The sequence below is a fragment of the Puma concolor genome, chromosome E3 (genome assembly GCF_028749965.1).
Source record: "Puma concolor isolate L17-30 chromosome E3, mPumCon1.1.hap2, whole genome shotgun sequence".
Classification (NCBI taxonomy): domain Eukaryota; kingdom Metazoa; phylum Chordata; class Mammalia; order Carnivora; family Felidae; genus Puma; species Puma concolor.
In genome coordinates, this window is record NC_141682.1 from 30,807,148 (window position 1) to 30,823,050 (window position 15,903).

At 44.7% G+C, this 15,903-nt stretch overlaps 1 protein-coding gene across 9 annotated transcripts in view; it reads right to left on the bottom strand.

Moving 5' to 3' along the window:
• MRTFB (myocardin related transcription factor B) overlaps positions 1 to 15,903 on the bottom strand; it is a 204,849-nt gene that overhangs the window by 36,755 nt on the left and 152,191 nt on the right. For 5 of the 9 annotated variants that reach the window (XM_086691181.1, XM_025916769.2, XM_086691176.1 and 2 more), the window contains 2 exons: positions 5,827 to 5,961; positions 2,630 to 2,877 (listed from right to left, as the gene is read on the bottom strand). In XM_086691181.1, coding sequence (XP_086547307.1) covers positions 2,630 to 2,877; positions 5,827 to 5,961 — 383 coding nt within the window. Of the gene's footprint in view, positions 1 to 2,629; positions 2,878 to 5,826; positions 5,965 to 15,903 lie in introns of all 9 variants that reach the window. The other 4 variants (XM_086691180.1, XM_086691174.1, XM_025916768.2 and 1 more) reach the window with 1 other exon arrangement.

Genomic DNA, 15,903 nt, shown 5'->3' on the forward strand with positions numbered 1-15,903 from the left:
CTACGAATTTTTTTTCCCTAATCGACCTCCCAGTGAAATCTTAATACCCTCAGGGATGTACTGTGTAATCACCTACGTACCGTATATGTGTCTGTGCTCTCTTCAATCACAAGTGCAGCACTCCCCCGAACCAATTTCTGCTCCCTTGTGAACAACAAATTATTCTATTGGTGCGTTTGGTTGAGATTCTATAATGCTTTACTTGTTACTACGATTAACAGTTCAGTGCTTGCTTCAACCTTCGAAATAACGAGAGTAAGTTGGACCTAGATTTTTTTTGTCCAGATCCACAAAGACAGAAAACATGCTGTGGGGGGACCCTGACAAATGTGATGTCTGTGTGGATGAGAAACCTGAAGTCCAGACACCTGAAAGGACCCTCCAGGAGCCCCCGTCAGTGTGTGGCTACAGCCCCATCTCCCAAGGTACCAGGGGCTGTGTTATCAGGTCAAATCTCACTGCTGTGGAGCTACAGACTTCTGCATTCAGCTTCCTGTACTGGAATTTTGGTGAAAAGAAACACTGTTTTAGAAAACAACACCTCCACTGTCAGGACCCGGAAATGAAACAGAAGTGACGTTCAGTCTTTGCGTGGTGCAATAATACACAAAAGTAAGTGACCTTTCCCCCTCTGTGTCCCCGGATCTTTGTGTGTGATGCTCTCCGGGGCTGGGTGGCGTGGCTGCTATGGTGGTGGGGGTGTTTGTGGAGGACAGGGGACCGGCAGCCTTAGTGGAAAGACAAAGAAACATTAGAGACCAGATACTCAGCTCCTCAGATGTACTCTTCCCATCTACAAACTGGCCCCACACAGTCAATTTCTTTCATTACAGAAAAGACTGTTTCATAGATACTACAAAAATCCTTTTATGGGATTTTCAGTTGTCCGGGTTTCCTCACCCGGGAGTGCGGTCAGTAACGTCACCTCCTCCTGGAGTTACGGTGAGGGGCACAGGGATGTCAACGTCGAGCACACTGCTGGGTGCATCGTAAGGAGCGCGCACAGGGGAGCCAGTCACCGCTCGTGTCCCTGCTGCCCGATGCCAGAGGAGGGAGGCGGCAGGGGAGGACGCCTCCCTCGGGCCTGGACGGAGCTGCAAAGCGGCGGTGGTCTGCGTCTGATGCGCTTCCAATCCTCTTTGGTCTTCCCTGGTTCCCTTCCAATGTCAACATCTCACTCAGGCCTGCTTGCTCTTAAAATAATAACATGCTACAAAAATTCTTTCTTTCTTCATCTCTGTGCCCTGATGTTTTAGATTTACGTACTTCACAGTAAGGTCCAAATGACTAATAGGTCTAATCTTCCTCGAGATATCAGGATCTTAAAAGAAAAAAGTGCATTGATAATCACTAGCACATGAGGACACGGTTCTTAACAGAGGAGCTTTTTAGCGGATCTCACTCCTTGTCTGCTCCTAGGAAACAGGGCTCCCTGTGGTGGAATGCTCAGCGTATGCGGAGAATATCCGAGTCGAATTTCCACACACCACACGGATCATGAATTGAGTGGCCTGCTCACTGAGAAAAACTTTCAACTCGAATAAACTTTGCACCTTTTTGTACAGTTTGTCTTGTGAGGCCAATGTAAATGTCCCTTTCTCCTGATAACTGAGGGAAATGAGAGACGAGGTATTTTCATTTTTACCCATGTTTCCTGGAAAATGCATACTGAGGATGGAGATCTAGAAATCTCCTTCTGTACATAATTAAAGTTCACTATGGATGTCTTGCTGTGGATTCAGTCTCAGAAGCTGTCAGAAGTCACTTCCTTCTGTCTCTCTCAACTGGGCTCAGACTTTGGAAACATGTTCCTTCTCCACAGTTGTTGGTCACCAAGACCTTGAACTGTCTTGGAAACCTCTCTCATCTGTTCTTTCCTTCCCCTTATCAATGCCCTCATCTTCTCACATCTCCTTTATTGTGAAATGTCTGTCTTGCCTGCTGCCAGACTCCCCTCCGTGACCAGCATCTCACTGTCCTTTCGTGCACTGTGGCGTCACCACTACAGCCCTCTGAATCACCTACCACGTCAAGATTCAAGGCTGCCTGGCTTCAGATTCCTCTGGACGGAGGCTCTACTCAGTTTTGTCTTCTACTTTTCATCCCATTCCTTATTCAGGCTATTCTCCCCGTCATCCCATCAACAGGCATGGCCCGCTCCTTCCTCTGTTCTCGCATGGGGGGGGGCGGGGGGGGTCACTCTCCTTTGCGTGAAAGGGCCCCGCCCAAGTTTCGGGCTCTTTCCCACAGAGGTATCCTGCCTGCTTTCATAAAGCTTTCCTTGACCACTCCGGCTTCTACACTCATCCCCCCGCACCCCGCCTTTTTTAGGCTGTTTATAACAAGACTCTCGCTCCTTACACTTTTCTCGTGGCGCCTAATACTACGTGGCAAACAACAGGCAGATCTCTCCTGGGCAAGTAATTGTGACGAGGCACTGCTACCGTGAAAGGCCAAGGCTCGGAACCTATCTTGGAGGACAAACCCTGGACTCACTGGCACGAGGGCAAGACGCCGTGGGACGGGCTTCGAGGACCAGGCAGTGAGACCGATCGCTGAGCGCAAGCGCCCCACGACATCCACCCCCTAGGAACCAGGGACGTGGCCCGCGCCGCCCCCGGCCCCGTACTTGAGCGGCGCGGGCAGGATGGTCTGGTAGTTGTAGTGCTGCTGCTGCTGGCTCAGGATCTGGAGCTGCAGGAACAGCTGCTGCTGCTGGAGCAGGCGGGCGTAGTTGGAGTCCATCTGGGGCTCGCTCTTCTCCCCCTTCTGGTCGGGCGGGATGTACTGGTGGTACTTGAGCTTCTTCACCCGTGGCTTGGGATCTTTGCACTTCTTGCCCCGGTGTTTGTCGTTAGGGTTCTTGGGATGGCTTTGCTGTTTTCGAGAGAGAGACAGGAGCATTTTAAGAGGCGCCATCACACGCGGCCTGTTCTACCGTGTGCCTGAATGCTCTGACGGTGACGTCAAAGAGCAAGGTGCCTCAGAAATTGGCGTAGCCGCTTCGGAAAGCAGTCCGCCGAATACGCTGCCAGAGCTACGGAAGCGTGGGTCTACCTCCCTGGGCCGAGCAATCCGGCGCCTGGGGCTCAGCCGGTTGAGCTTCCGACTCTTGATTTCGCCCCAGGTCATGATCTCACGGTTTGTGGGTTCGAGCCCCGCGTCAGACGCTGAGCGGACAGCGCGGGGCCTGTTTGGGACTCTCTGCCTCTCCCTTGCTCACACCTTCTCTCTCAAAATAAATAAACTTAAAAAAAAAATCTGGCTCCTAAGAACTTACTTTCTCCTGTTCCTTGTTTTCTTACAGTAGGGGAAGGATATACTCCACTGAGCATTATCTATTCAAGTTCAACAAAGTTACTTTGGGTTTCTTGTTTAGACACACTTGTGTCTATTGTCTCCTAGTGAAAAAGAGGCTGTACGCCAAACATACAAATGGGAAAGGATTAGGTATGCTTCCCCCTGTGTCCTGTCTTGCAGTCATTAAAAATATACTCTATAGAGACTATGTAAAAACAGAAGAGTGCTTCTAATGGAACAAAGCAGACTATAAAGTTGTGTGTTTCTGAGGAAAACACAAACACACACAAAAAATACTGCAGTCTCACAATATTCATCAATTCACTGTCATCTGCTTATCGTGTTATCAACAGATTTTACTTCTGGTCAATCACTTGGAAACGTGAACGGGGTGTGAGTTAAGGAGGCTGGACTCTAATTGTTATGTAATGATACAAGTGACTCAGCCAATCAGGAAGGCACCTGTTGGTAAGGGAGGGGGGCAGGCACGTAAGAACCACTGTTCCTCAGACGAAATCTGCTCTTATTTCTTCACTCGCACATTCTCTCAGGAAGGGAGGGAGGGAAACAGCTTTCCTCACAAAAACCCAAAGAACTGTGGTCTGTTTCCCAGTACGTACCTGTCTTCTCCTCTGCTAGCAGAGTCCTAGGATCGCCTACCCAGCCTCTGAATGTCACATTCTTAAAGGATGCCTTTTGTCCCAGAATCAAAGCCCTCCTTAAAGAGGCACTCACTAGTGAAGAGGAGAAATTCAGAGGAGAGGAGAGGCAGAGACCTCTTAGGATCCACAGGGAAAGACGCACTGGCATTCAAACAGTCTTTGTGCCATCAGTGGTACGCGTTTGCGGACGTGGGCAGAGGGGTGCGAGCGGGCATTAGCTCAGCTGCCGCTTGCCACACTCTGGAATTTCGGGCTCCAAGAAGAAGTGATGGAAGATGCTGTAATGCACTGATCTGTGCCCTGAAGCCACAAACGCTGGGCCACCCTGACAAAGAGAGGCTGGAATAGAAACAGAGCCTTCTCTGCAGGAGGGATGAGGACCAGGAGAGTGCCAGAGGGTAGCCGGAAGAAGTGAGGAATCCGCCCCAGGTACCTCCCCTGGGAGAGCGCAGCCCTGTGTTCACCCGGAGGCAGAAAGAAGGCTCCCCAACCCTTCAGGGGGCCTGGGTCCTTCCTGGCCTTGTGACTTCTTCGGGCCTCACTTCCTCATCTGGTAGGTGCAGAGAGGGTCAGCTAGCTCTCTGATGTCCTTTTTTAGTTCTAAAAGTTTGAGATCAGGGTTCTGCTGCTTTTGGCAAAAGCTGTATCGGAACTGTTTAGACTATTCCTCTGTTTATCCCCCCCTTTATTTAGCAGTTCTAAATGGACTTAAAAAAATTTTTTTAAGCCTACTATATATTAAAATTTTTAATCTTCCTTGGGGCCTATTCTAACTGAATTGTTTCACCAAGTAAAATTTAGGGAACAGTGCCACCAATGTGCAGCTTCTCGGAAGAACAAAACGAGCTTCAGCGGGCCAAATCTGCTAAAGCAAAAAACGCATCCGCCTGTCTGAAGCCTCTGACCTGTCATGTGATACATCTGGAGTACCAGTGAGCTTGACCTTGTGTATAAACTCCAAAATTATGTTGCCATTAAAGACGTCTGTTCGTGAGGGGCGTGACTCCCCAGTGCTGTGCTGAAGCGACTCTATCCTACTCTCCTCCCAGTGTGTCTTTCATGTCAGCAGCCTGGATGGAAGCAGGATTGGGAACCGCCGACAAAATGTACCCTCAAGCCTTTCTGCGCGGCTCTGGGAGTTTTCTAGAGACCAAATTTTGTGCAGTTCTTTGGTGACTACAGAACAACAGGGCATCTGCTGAAGGTGGTGGTTTCCAATATTTTTTTTTTTTCAATTTTTTTTTTTTTTTTTTAATTTTTTTTCAACGTTTTTATTTATTTTTGGGACAGAGAGAGACAGAGCATGAACGGGGGAGGGGCAGAGAGAGAGGGAGACACAGAATCGGAAACAGGCTCCAGGCTCCGAGCCATCAGCCCAGAGCCTGACGCGGGGCTTGAACTCACGGACCGCGAGATCGTGACCTGGCTGAAGTCGGACGCTTAACCGACTGCGCCACCCAGGCGCCCCTCAATTTTTTTTTTTTAACGTTTATTTATTTTTGAGACAGAGAGAGACAGAGCATGAACGGGGGAGGGTCAGAGAGAGAGGGAGACAGAATCTGAAATAGGCTCCAGGCTCTGAGCAGTCAGCACAGAGCCTGACGCGGGGCTCGAACTCACGGACCGTGAGATCGTGACCTGAGCCAAAGTAGGACGCTTAACTGACTGAGCCACCCAGGTGCCCCGGTGGCTTCCAATATTAAGGCCTGACCTAGCAAGTCTGCCTGTGGGTTTTGTCTTCAAGGCTTCATTCAGGCTGAAAGGCGGGCTAGGAGGTGCAGAAACGTGCCTTTGTGTTCCCCGCATGGGCCACAGACGCGCCGCGAGTAAACCAACCTCACACCGGCGCGTGCCGGGAACCTACCTTCACCAGCGACGGGCCAGGCTTTGCTGAGGACACGGTGTTTGTGGGGAGGACAGGAGCGGGGGACCTGGTCGGGGGCTGATCCGGAGCAGGAGTTTTCAAGAATTCAGGAACTGCTGGGGACACTGAAGTAAACTGCTGGAAAAGGCGGAAAGAGAACAAGCGTGTGAACTCGATGGCATAAAATTAGAAAAACCAGAATTATAAGGGAATGACCTCATTTTCTGAACGTCCCCTAGGAAAGAAACAAAAGAAAAATATACTATTGTGTCTGAGACCCAGATGGCAGAATAACAGGCTTTACGTCAACGGACCCAAGTATTTAGTCTTTGCCCCAATGGCAATGAAAAGCAAAAGCTAAATAAGGTAATTCGATTGACTACACCCTAGTAGTGTTTTCTCAGAAATATGGTCAGAACCGCCCTTTTTTTGGCAGAAGCTAAGTCCAAGACTCTCGCAGAAATGATCAGAACGGTACGTGATACTTGTGAGGTTTTCTTGCTGTATAGATCACAGTCATGCCGGCTGATTTAAACGTGGCATTTACTTTCCCTTATGGGCCCGATCAGTCCCCTCCAGCATACCCCAGATCCACGGCCTGGCAGCATTCAGTAAGCAAGCTGCCACTCCCTGGAGGCCCCTCCACACACATGTGCTTTACAGCTTATGTCCCAGGGTCCGAGCCCGACTAGCACTCTCTTTAACCATTTCCCCCATTTCCCACAACAGTTGGGCATCTGAACAATGTATTATTCTAAGACGGCCTTGTTTGACTGAGGGCACTCTCACACCCAAAGCAAGAAGCTAATTTATTACCGAGGTCAAACAAGTAACCACTAAACCTGGGTGTGGTGTCGTATACTAACAGAGGAAGCTACCAAAGGCTTTCATAGCTTTTCTCAACAGCCTAAGAGCCTATTTCTGCTGACACTCTACTTTAAGTAGATTTTAAGTATTCACTTACTAGGAAGAGATATTAATTACTATTCTCACAAATCAGTTAAATGTTGCACAGCAATTACTACATGGACTTAACTATTACCAGCCTTAATTTAAGAAAAAAAATCTCTTCCTTTATCACTCTGCTGCCCTGCCCACAACTCTCAAATTCATTACAAGAATCAAAATCAGTTCTTTTGCTGATGTACTTGGGTTTAAGAATAGCAGACTGTATTTTCCTTCCTTAAAATAAATGACCTGAGAACTCAGAGGCTATTCAGCAGCAAGAAATATGAAGCTTGGCACATACTAGTTATTCAATAAATATTTGTTTAATGGGTGAATGGAAATTCCTTGTGGCTTTACTCATGCTGGGTCACACTCTCAAGGCCGGCTGAGACCGTGAGGATGTGTGTGAGTGTGCAACGAACTGTGCGTGCCCATGACGGCTCTCTCCCTAAGCATGGTTTTCCTTTCGCCACTGATTTCCACTTGTAAATAATTATTACTAACAGTGAGGGTTGACAATAAAAAGATGTGACTTTTGAAAGATGGCTATACGGTAACCCCCTTACCCACGGTTTATCTTTCTGCAGTTTCAGTGACCCATGGGCAACTGTGGTCCTGAAGGAGACGATCCGCCTCTGACATAGGGTCACAAGGTCAATGACAGCTTAACCCTACATTGCAGGCCTTTGTCATTCACCTCACTTCATCTCCTCAGGGAGGCATTTTTATCATCTCACATCATCAGAAGAAGAAGGGAGTGTACAATCATGAGATATTTTGAGAGTGGAAGCCCACATTCACATAACTTTTATTACACTTATAACTGTCCTATTTTTACAGTCGTTAATCCCTTACTGTGCCTCCTTTATAAATTAAACTTTACATTGGTATGTACATATAGGAAAAAACCAGGGTATACAGTGTTCTGTGCTATCAGTGGTTTCAGACACCCCCTGGGCCCTGGGAATGCATCCCCTGTGGGTAAGGGGAGAACACTGCACTTGATTTCATTCAAAGAGAAGTGAAAGAAACGAACTTCTCCAGGAGTCTCGACACCTGTACTCCAGGCTGACTTCTGCCCCCAAATGGCCCTGAGACAGCCGCTTCCTTAACGAACCTCTGACATGAAGGGAAGCTGATGGCCAGCTAAGTCACTGCTTTAAGGATATGGTTTTAAATTATTTGTTTTCCTCTCACTTTGCACATTTTTTGGAAGTGAGGATATTTATCTCTGGGTCAATTTTCCCATAGGGAAAAACATTCCTTGGCTGTTAAATAATTGGCATATGAAGTAGAATCACATATTTGTGTGTGTGTGTGTGTGTGTGTGTGTGTGTGTGTGTGTGTGTGTATAATATATATGTATATGTATATATGTGTATATATAGTATATTTAAAAATTGTATATACGAAGGTGTGTATATTCATATGGGTGTGTGTGTGTTTTGTTCCTTGCAGATAAATTCTACTAACCTGGCAAGCTATTTTACCCCTCCAGCCCCCCAATGACTAATGCGATTGCAGTGATGCATTTGACAGCTGTCAGTGTTAATAATCTGGAAAATAATCCAGTAGCATAATGTGCTATCAATTATAATATTTATGAAAATGTTTCTCCTGTATTTCTAAGACCTTGTCTAACTGACTTCAGCCTTGATTACAGATACTCTCATCTTACTAGTTCTTTTCAGTGTGACTCTGCTACCCAGAAAAACAGAGGCCCCCCCACCCCCCACCCCAGCATTAACACAAGAATGACCCAACTGAGATACGGTGATTATTCACATTACCTTATCTGATGATAAATTCTGGTTAAAATGGGAGAAACGTCTAAACTCTTCTTTACATTTGCCAGTCTTTGTTATGTGCCTTAGAAATGACCCCCTAAATAACCTTACATCCTAGCTAGACGTTAGGATCCTAGTGACTAGAGTTACCCAAAAATCGAGGTATCAGTACTTCTGAAACGACAGTATTCCAAAAAAGATGAAAACAATATACAAGCCATAAAGGACACCACACTTATGTTACCCCATCATAAAGTAAGCAGTATGTTAAAATCTTAAAAGAATACTTCAAATGTTTAAATTTCCACTGGCACCTAAGGTCACCTTTTGTACTTTCAAAATTTAATCTCAAATGATTTGGAATCTTTTCTCCAAGGAAACAAAAGAGCTGCAAGCTTTGCTCTGTTTTATTCGATCTGAGTGCTGTTCCCGAGCTACAGGTCTCATGACTGCCAATTCTTCAACTGTCATCATGACACCGTGACAGACAATGTCAGGAAAACACTGTTGTCTAATGAGGGATACTTAGGCTTTAAACAAAACCGAAAAGATTCAGTCTTTGAATCTTAAAGACTGACTTTTCTCTTCTTAGAAATTGCTAAGGGTAAGTTCTGCTACCAAAGAAAAAAATAAGTCAAGGTAAATGTTTAAGCTGATTATAATTTTATAATGTATCAGGTGTCTGCACTGGTTCCTTCTGAAAAGATGATACACTTGTCAAGGACCAATCACTGTTCTCTGGTAAGTTCCTTTTTTATTAGATTTCTTTATGCAATCCAGAGGGGCAGAAACTAGATATTTAAAAACAAAGTTTTTTTGGACTGGAGATTTTAAGTCTAAAATACATGTGTTTTTAATTTAGGATACAGCACAGATCTTCATTAAGATGGGAATATGCAAATAAGAAATTCAAAATGCAATTATTCTTTAAATATTGTTTCCATACTCTGATCCCCAGATAAATAAAACAAATGCTAGTCAATGAATGGGCTGAATACAAATCAAAAAACACATGCTTTGTATATTTAATAGATGGATACTTAATGTAAATTCTAGTTTTGCTAAAATATATCACTTAGCACTGACCACTTTATGTAATACACAGTTACAAGTTAAGATATTTCATTTTTTAAGTTTTTATTTATTTGTTTTGAGAGAAAGAGAGAGCGTGAGCTGGGGAAGGGCAGAGAGAATCCCAAGCGGGTTCTGTGCTGTCAGCACAGAGCCCAACTTGGGGCTCGATCTCATGAACAGTGAGATCATGACATGAGCCAAAATTAAGAGTCGGACGCTTACAGTGAGATCATGACATGAGCCAAAATTAAGAGTCGGACGCTTAACTGACTGAGCCACCCGGGTGCCCCTAGGCCTTTTATTTTTAGAACAAGGAGCTGAACATTAATATTTTGGCACAATATCTAGTGAACATTTGGTTGGTACATTTGGCCTGGTTAGTAAAGAGGATCTGCATGTATCCCTCATTTAAAAAATCTATTATTTAAAAAGATTGTGGTAAAATACATATAAGTTACCATTTAGGGGCACCTGGGTGGCTCAGTCGGTTAAGCTTCCAACTTCAGCCCCAGTAATGATCATGCAGTTTGTGAGTTCCAGCTCCGCATTGGACTCTGTGCTGATAGCTTGGAGCCTGGAGCCTGCTTTGGATTCTGTGTCTGTCTCTCTCTGCCCCTCTCCTGCTCGCGCTCTCTCTCTCAAAAATGAATAAACATTAAAAAAAATTTTTTTTAAGTTACCATTTAAACCATCTGATGTATTAAAAAAATTTTTTTAATGTTTATTTTTGAGAGAGAGAGCATGTACAGGGGAGGGGCAGAGAGAGAGAGAGAGAGAGAGAGAGAGGGAGACACAGAATCCGACGCAGGCTCCAGGCTCCGAGCTGTCAGCACAGAGCCTGACGTGGGCTTGAAGGCACAAACGGCAAGATCATTACTGGAGCTGAAGCTGGATGCCTAACTGACTGAGCCACCCAGGCGCCCCTAAAGCCTTTTAAAGTGTATAGTCCTATGGCATTAAGTATATTCCCACTGTTCTGTAACCATCAGTACCATCCACCTCCAGAAAAACGGAAACTCTCTTTCCATCGAACGACTCCCCATTCTCCCCTCCCACCAGCCTCTGACAACCACCATCTACTTAAATGTCTATATGAATTTGACTATTCTAGCTCTTAATAAAGTGGAATCATACAACATTTTTCCTTTTGTGATCGGCTTATTTCGTTTAGCATAATGTCCTGAAGGTTCATCCATGTTATAGCGTGGGTCGCTCAGAATCTCCCTTCTCTTTTAAGCCTCCACAACATTCTATTGCATATACACACTGCATTCATTTGTCAGTGGCCACAAGGGTTGCTTCTACCTTTGGCTATTGTCCACAATGCTATGAACACGGCTGTACAAATACCTGCTCAAGTCCCTGCTTTCAACCCTTTTAGGCATTTACCCAGAAATGGAATTTCTGGATCATACGGTAATTCTATTTTTAGCTTTTTGAGAGAACTGCCGTACCATTTTCTGTAGTGACTGTACCATTTCACAATCCCACCCAGAGGGCACAGGGATTCCAATTTCTCCACATCCTTACCGACGCCTGTTAATTTATCTTGTTTGGATAGCAGTCATTCTAGTGGTGTGAGGTGATACCTCATGGTGGTTTTGATTTGCATTTCTCTAGTGATTGGTGATGTTGAGCATCTTTTCATGTGTTTATTCACCATTTGTTGATCTTCTTTAGAGAAATCCCTATTCTGGTCCTTTGTACATTTTATTTTTTTTAGTGTTTATTTTTGAGAGAGAGACAGAGTGCGAACAGGGGAAGGGCAGAGAAAGAGGGAGACACAGAATCCGAAGCAGGCTCCAGGCTCTGAGCTGTCAGCACAGAGCCCAATGCGGGGCTCAAACTCACGAAGCACGAGATCATGACCTGAGCTGAAGTCGGACGCTCAACCGACTGAGCCACCCAGGTGCCCCTGTATTTCTTAAGTAACACAAAGAACAGCTGTCATTATGAGTTATAACAGGGTGATACGGGACGACGTGCTGGAAAAGGGTCTTAAGAAGAATCTCAAACTGATGGCATAATGAGAACAAAGTTATTACTTTAAATCCTGTGCAGGTCAGAGAGATGCTCTCTTAATGACACCTGTAATACGTGTAATGTAAGTAGCTCAGCGCCTGGCCCAAATAAGTGCCCAGCAAATGTTGGCCATTCTTTTTCATCCTCATCTCAATTATATTTGATAAACCCTAACTGATTTATGAATACAGAGGAAAGGCCTATTCTGTAGAAAGTATACTTTCCTATTGGTCACAGGAGAACAGAGTTAGGAGCTGGGTTGGAACACAACTTCACAGTTAATGCTGGAAACCAGCTCCAAATCTAAGTCCTCTCGACATGTAAGTTACATACAACGAGATTGGAAGGGTAACAATAGAAATTACCGCCAATATCTTTGATGCCCTAATTTAGGCCTTTATTGATAAGCATTTGTAATAAAAGTTAGTCCTGTTGTAATTATTTAATGTATGTGTACATGACCTTGCTCATTTTGTGAGCTTAAACCTAAGGTGTCTATATTATGTGGGAAAGGTCGTCTAGCTAAAAGTTGCTTGATACAATGGGAAAAAATGTACCAAGCTCCTCTAATCCCGTCCTCATGAAAGTACACAGAGGATCCGACCCACGAGGTTCCTTCTCAGCCCTACTTCCAATTCAGCACAGGAGTTGTCCCCGCAGCACAGACTTGGAAAATGTCAGGTCACACGTACAGTTAAGCATGTGGGTGCTTATAATAAACGATTAATTAAATGGCTTAAGAAATCGCTGAGGGAGTAAAGGTCTTCAGATTAAAAGCACCAGTGTAACAGCTCCTGGTGCTCACATGTAACTAGCTGTTTTTAATTTTCTACAGCTTTCCATTGTTCAAAAATTTCTTAGGCATAAAATAAATTGAGCTCCACCAATGTGTGATGTCTGCTCCATTAATGTTGTGGCAAGTTCCTTTCCATCTGTACTTTGATCGGAATTGAAAAGAAAAGAGAATCATCCAAGGAAGGGCAGTGCTAGTCTCTTACAGACCACACAGAATTACATATTTCAAAGAAGAATTTTTTTTGGTGGAATGTACATTTTGAAGGAAGGATATGCTGGATATTATGTGTTTTATTATTTTTGTTTTGTAAGGAATCTATCTTTTATCTGAATATTTTCCTGTAGGACTCAATCCTCTGGTATCTCTCCGTGTGTTTTGAGAAGGAAGTCAGGAGACAACATGTCCTAACACATTTTGGAATTAAGCAAGCCATAAAACAATCTTAAGCCTAATTTCCTCTAAAGTAATTATCTGTAAATATAACTTTTAAAGAACTAGAAAGAAATTCCCTACACTGGCTCTGAGATTTATATTAGGCCAAATAAAAAAACAATTGAATAGGAAAATTAGAAAAATGTGTTTGTTTTTTTTTTTAATTTTTTTTTTTTTTCAACGTTTATTTATTTTTGGGACAGAGAGAGACAGAGCATGAACGGGGGAGGAGCAGAGAGAGAGGGAGACACAGAATCGGAAACAGGCTCCAGGCTCTGAGCCATCAGCCCAGAGCCTGATGCGGGGCTCGAACTCACGGACCGTGAGATCGTGACCTGGCTGAAGTCGGACGCTTAACGGACTGCGCCACCCAGGCGCCCCAGAAAAATGTGTTTTAATCATGTGATTAAATGTGTAGCGCGAAGTGATGACTAATTAACATACAAAAAAGCCCTGGTTCCAGCAAACAAGAAGAAAGCGAAATCTATGACAGTTACTCTAAGTGGGGTCTATGGACTTTTGTTACCTGCCTGCTACAAGTACGGGAAGTCCCACAGAAATCTGGTGCTACCCTACTACTTTCGCTGTGTTGTGCAAGAAGACTGGTCCACAATGATCTGGAAAACAAGCTATGTAAAAAACACACACTAGTCTTTCACTCCAGGCAACCTGAGGACCACTGGTCTATAGTAACAAAATTCGCCATCCGAACTCCTGCCCTGAGTTTCCATTTTAAAGACTGAAAACTAAGACACCCAAGTTATAAGCTGTCTGTGTTGTTTTGTTGTCCTGTCTTTATACGGACTGTTTCCATAACAGGGAGGAGACTGACTTTGGGGAAGTACAGTGATAATTCTAAAGCAGGAAAAAAAAGAAATTACAGAGATAATCTCCCAAGTTTTTCATTCATTCAAGCAATAAGCACTTGCCGTGTGCTGGACCCTGCATGTTCAGGATGATGTCACCAAGATAGAATGAGGGGACATCCCAGCCCTTTGGAAACTCGATGTCTAATGAGAAGCAGTGTTTTCAGGTACTTTTCCCTTGAGCTACGGATGCGAAAGTAATCACGTTTAGGGAAACAAATATATTTTATATATATATGAAGTGAGATGCCTGGACAAATTCATAAACCAACACTAGAGAACAGTGAAAACAATTAAAGTACAAAATGTGCCAAAACAGACCCTAATTGTCATTTCTAGATGACACAAAAATCCCGAAGACGTTATAGGCATCACAAAGTTGCCTGTGCAGTCGACTGAAAAACAAACCCCCCAAACCTACAACATACTTAGAATCCTCCTCAAGGATTATTTTTCTTCAACATCAGTAGAGCACAGTTAACAGGGAGATGCTTCTTTAATCGAGTGAATCGAGGTGTGATATAATAATGAGAATCTTTGTCAGATTCTTTCCTTATAAATACTAACACACTACAAGGGAATTTTATGAAGGACATGCCACGTAAGAAGGTCTCAAGGTTTGTGGTGCAGAAATTATGTGACAGGTAAACGTGCGGCAGGCCAGCCTGAGGTTCTAGGTTCTTCTACTTGGATGTCTATGCAGGCAGCATACCCCTCTCTCTGAAGTGGGGCTTCCGGCGCAGGCCGAGCCGACAGATAAAAAGCAGACTGTTAAGGGTCTGCACGTAATAGGCAGAGCTGGGGCTGCAGCAACATCAGTGTTCTAAAAGCCAGTGTTTAAGTTCCCGACGACCCCAGGGCTTCATGTGTATTGCACTGGCAATAAACTGACCAGACTGATTCTTCAGGAAACACTGCTATTCCTTTATTCCTTCAAGGAATTCAGGAATGTCAGCCCACGGGGCGGGACTCTCTCTGGTTAAGGGTTCTCACTTAGAAACTTAGCTGGAGACCAAGTTTCAAGAGCAAAGCAGAAGACTTAATACAAGCAGTGCAGAGACGGGAAAACGCTAATCTCCTACAACACAGGGGGGCTGTCATGAGGCCATCACCAGGCAGATGGCTGACAGGACAAAAATTCCATGTCACTAAAGCCAAGCCCACTCTGATAGCTGTCTGATATCCTGACCTAAGCTGAGAACAAACAACCAAGATGGGTAAGTAGAACTGTTTTTTAATGGTATTGACTTGCATACCTGACATTCTTTTTAGCCCTATTTTTAAAGCTCAAACCCAGGGCACAGCAAATATGTGAGAATACAGTAGGGGCTGGGCTCCCTTGGTCTCCCTGTCTGCCTGCTCAGACCTCAGGCCGTGGGTCTGGTCGCTGACCCCACCTCCTTCCAGACCAGGTTCTAGCCAAGCAGAGAGGCCAGTGGCTCTCACCCTGAAACTCTGATAGGACAATCTGAACCCAGCTGCCCGCACTACCTTGGATGAATCTGAGCCGGAGAGGCTCTGCTCTCAAACGGAAGAACACAAACACTGACTGCTTCTACAATCCTGGCATCAGTCAGCGCTTGTGCTGAATTCAGTTCAACATTCACTGAGCACTTCTTCTGTACCAGGCCCAGTGCTGGACGTTGCAGACGCACAGACACATCACACACACACACACACACACACACACACACACACAGACACACACACACACACACACACACACACTAAAGTAGCTCTCGTCCCTCTCTGAGCGTCAAAGTCCCTCTCCTCAAGGGCTCACAGTTTAGTTGGAGGCATCGACACAATATGCAAACGCATGAATGTATTTCAGATCATGGTGATAAGGTCAGTAAGGAAAATCCTGCGGGAAGACCTAGTCCCTAACAAACAGACATTCAGGAATGAGAAGAAATGCTGAAAGAAAATATGCAAACATTTTTAATCACCAAATTTCCACACCCCTCTGAACCCACGCCTCCCCTGGTGTAAGGGTTAAGGCAGGTAATTGCTAAATTCCTTCCCAACTCAAAAATGCTATGATACTTGGCTTTAACAAGAACATTTTCTAATGAACTTAACCAGTTCCATTAAGTAGTTCAATAGCTCTGGCTTAAAGATAACTAAATAGCATTAAAATTTCAGTAAGGCA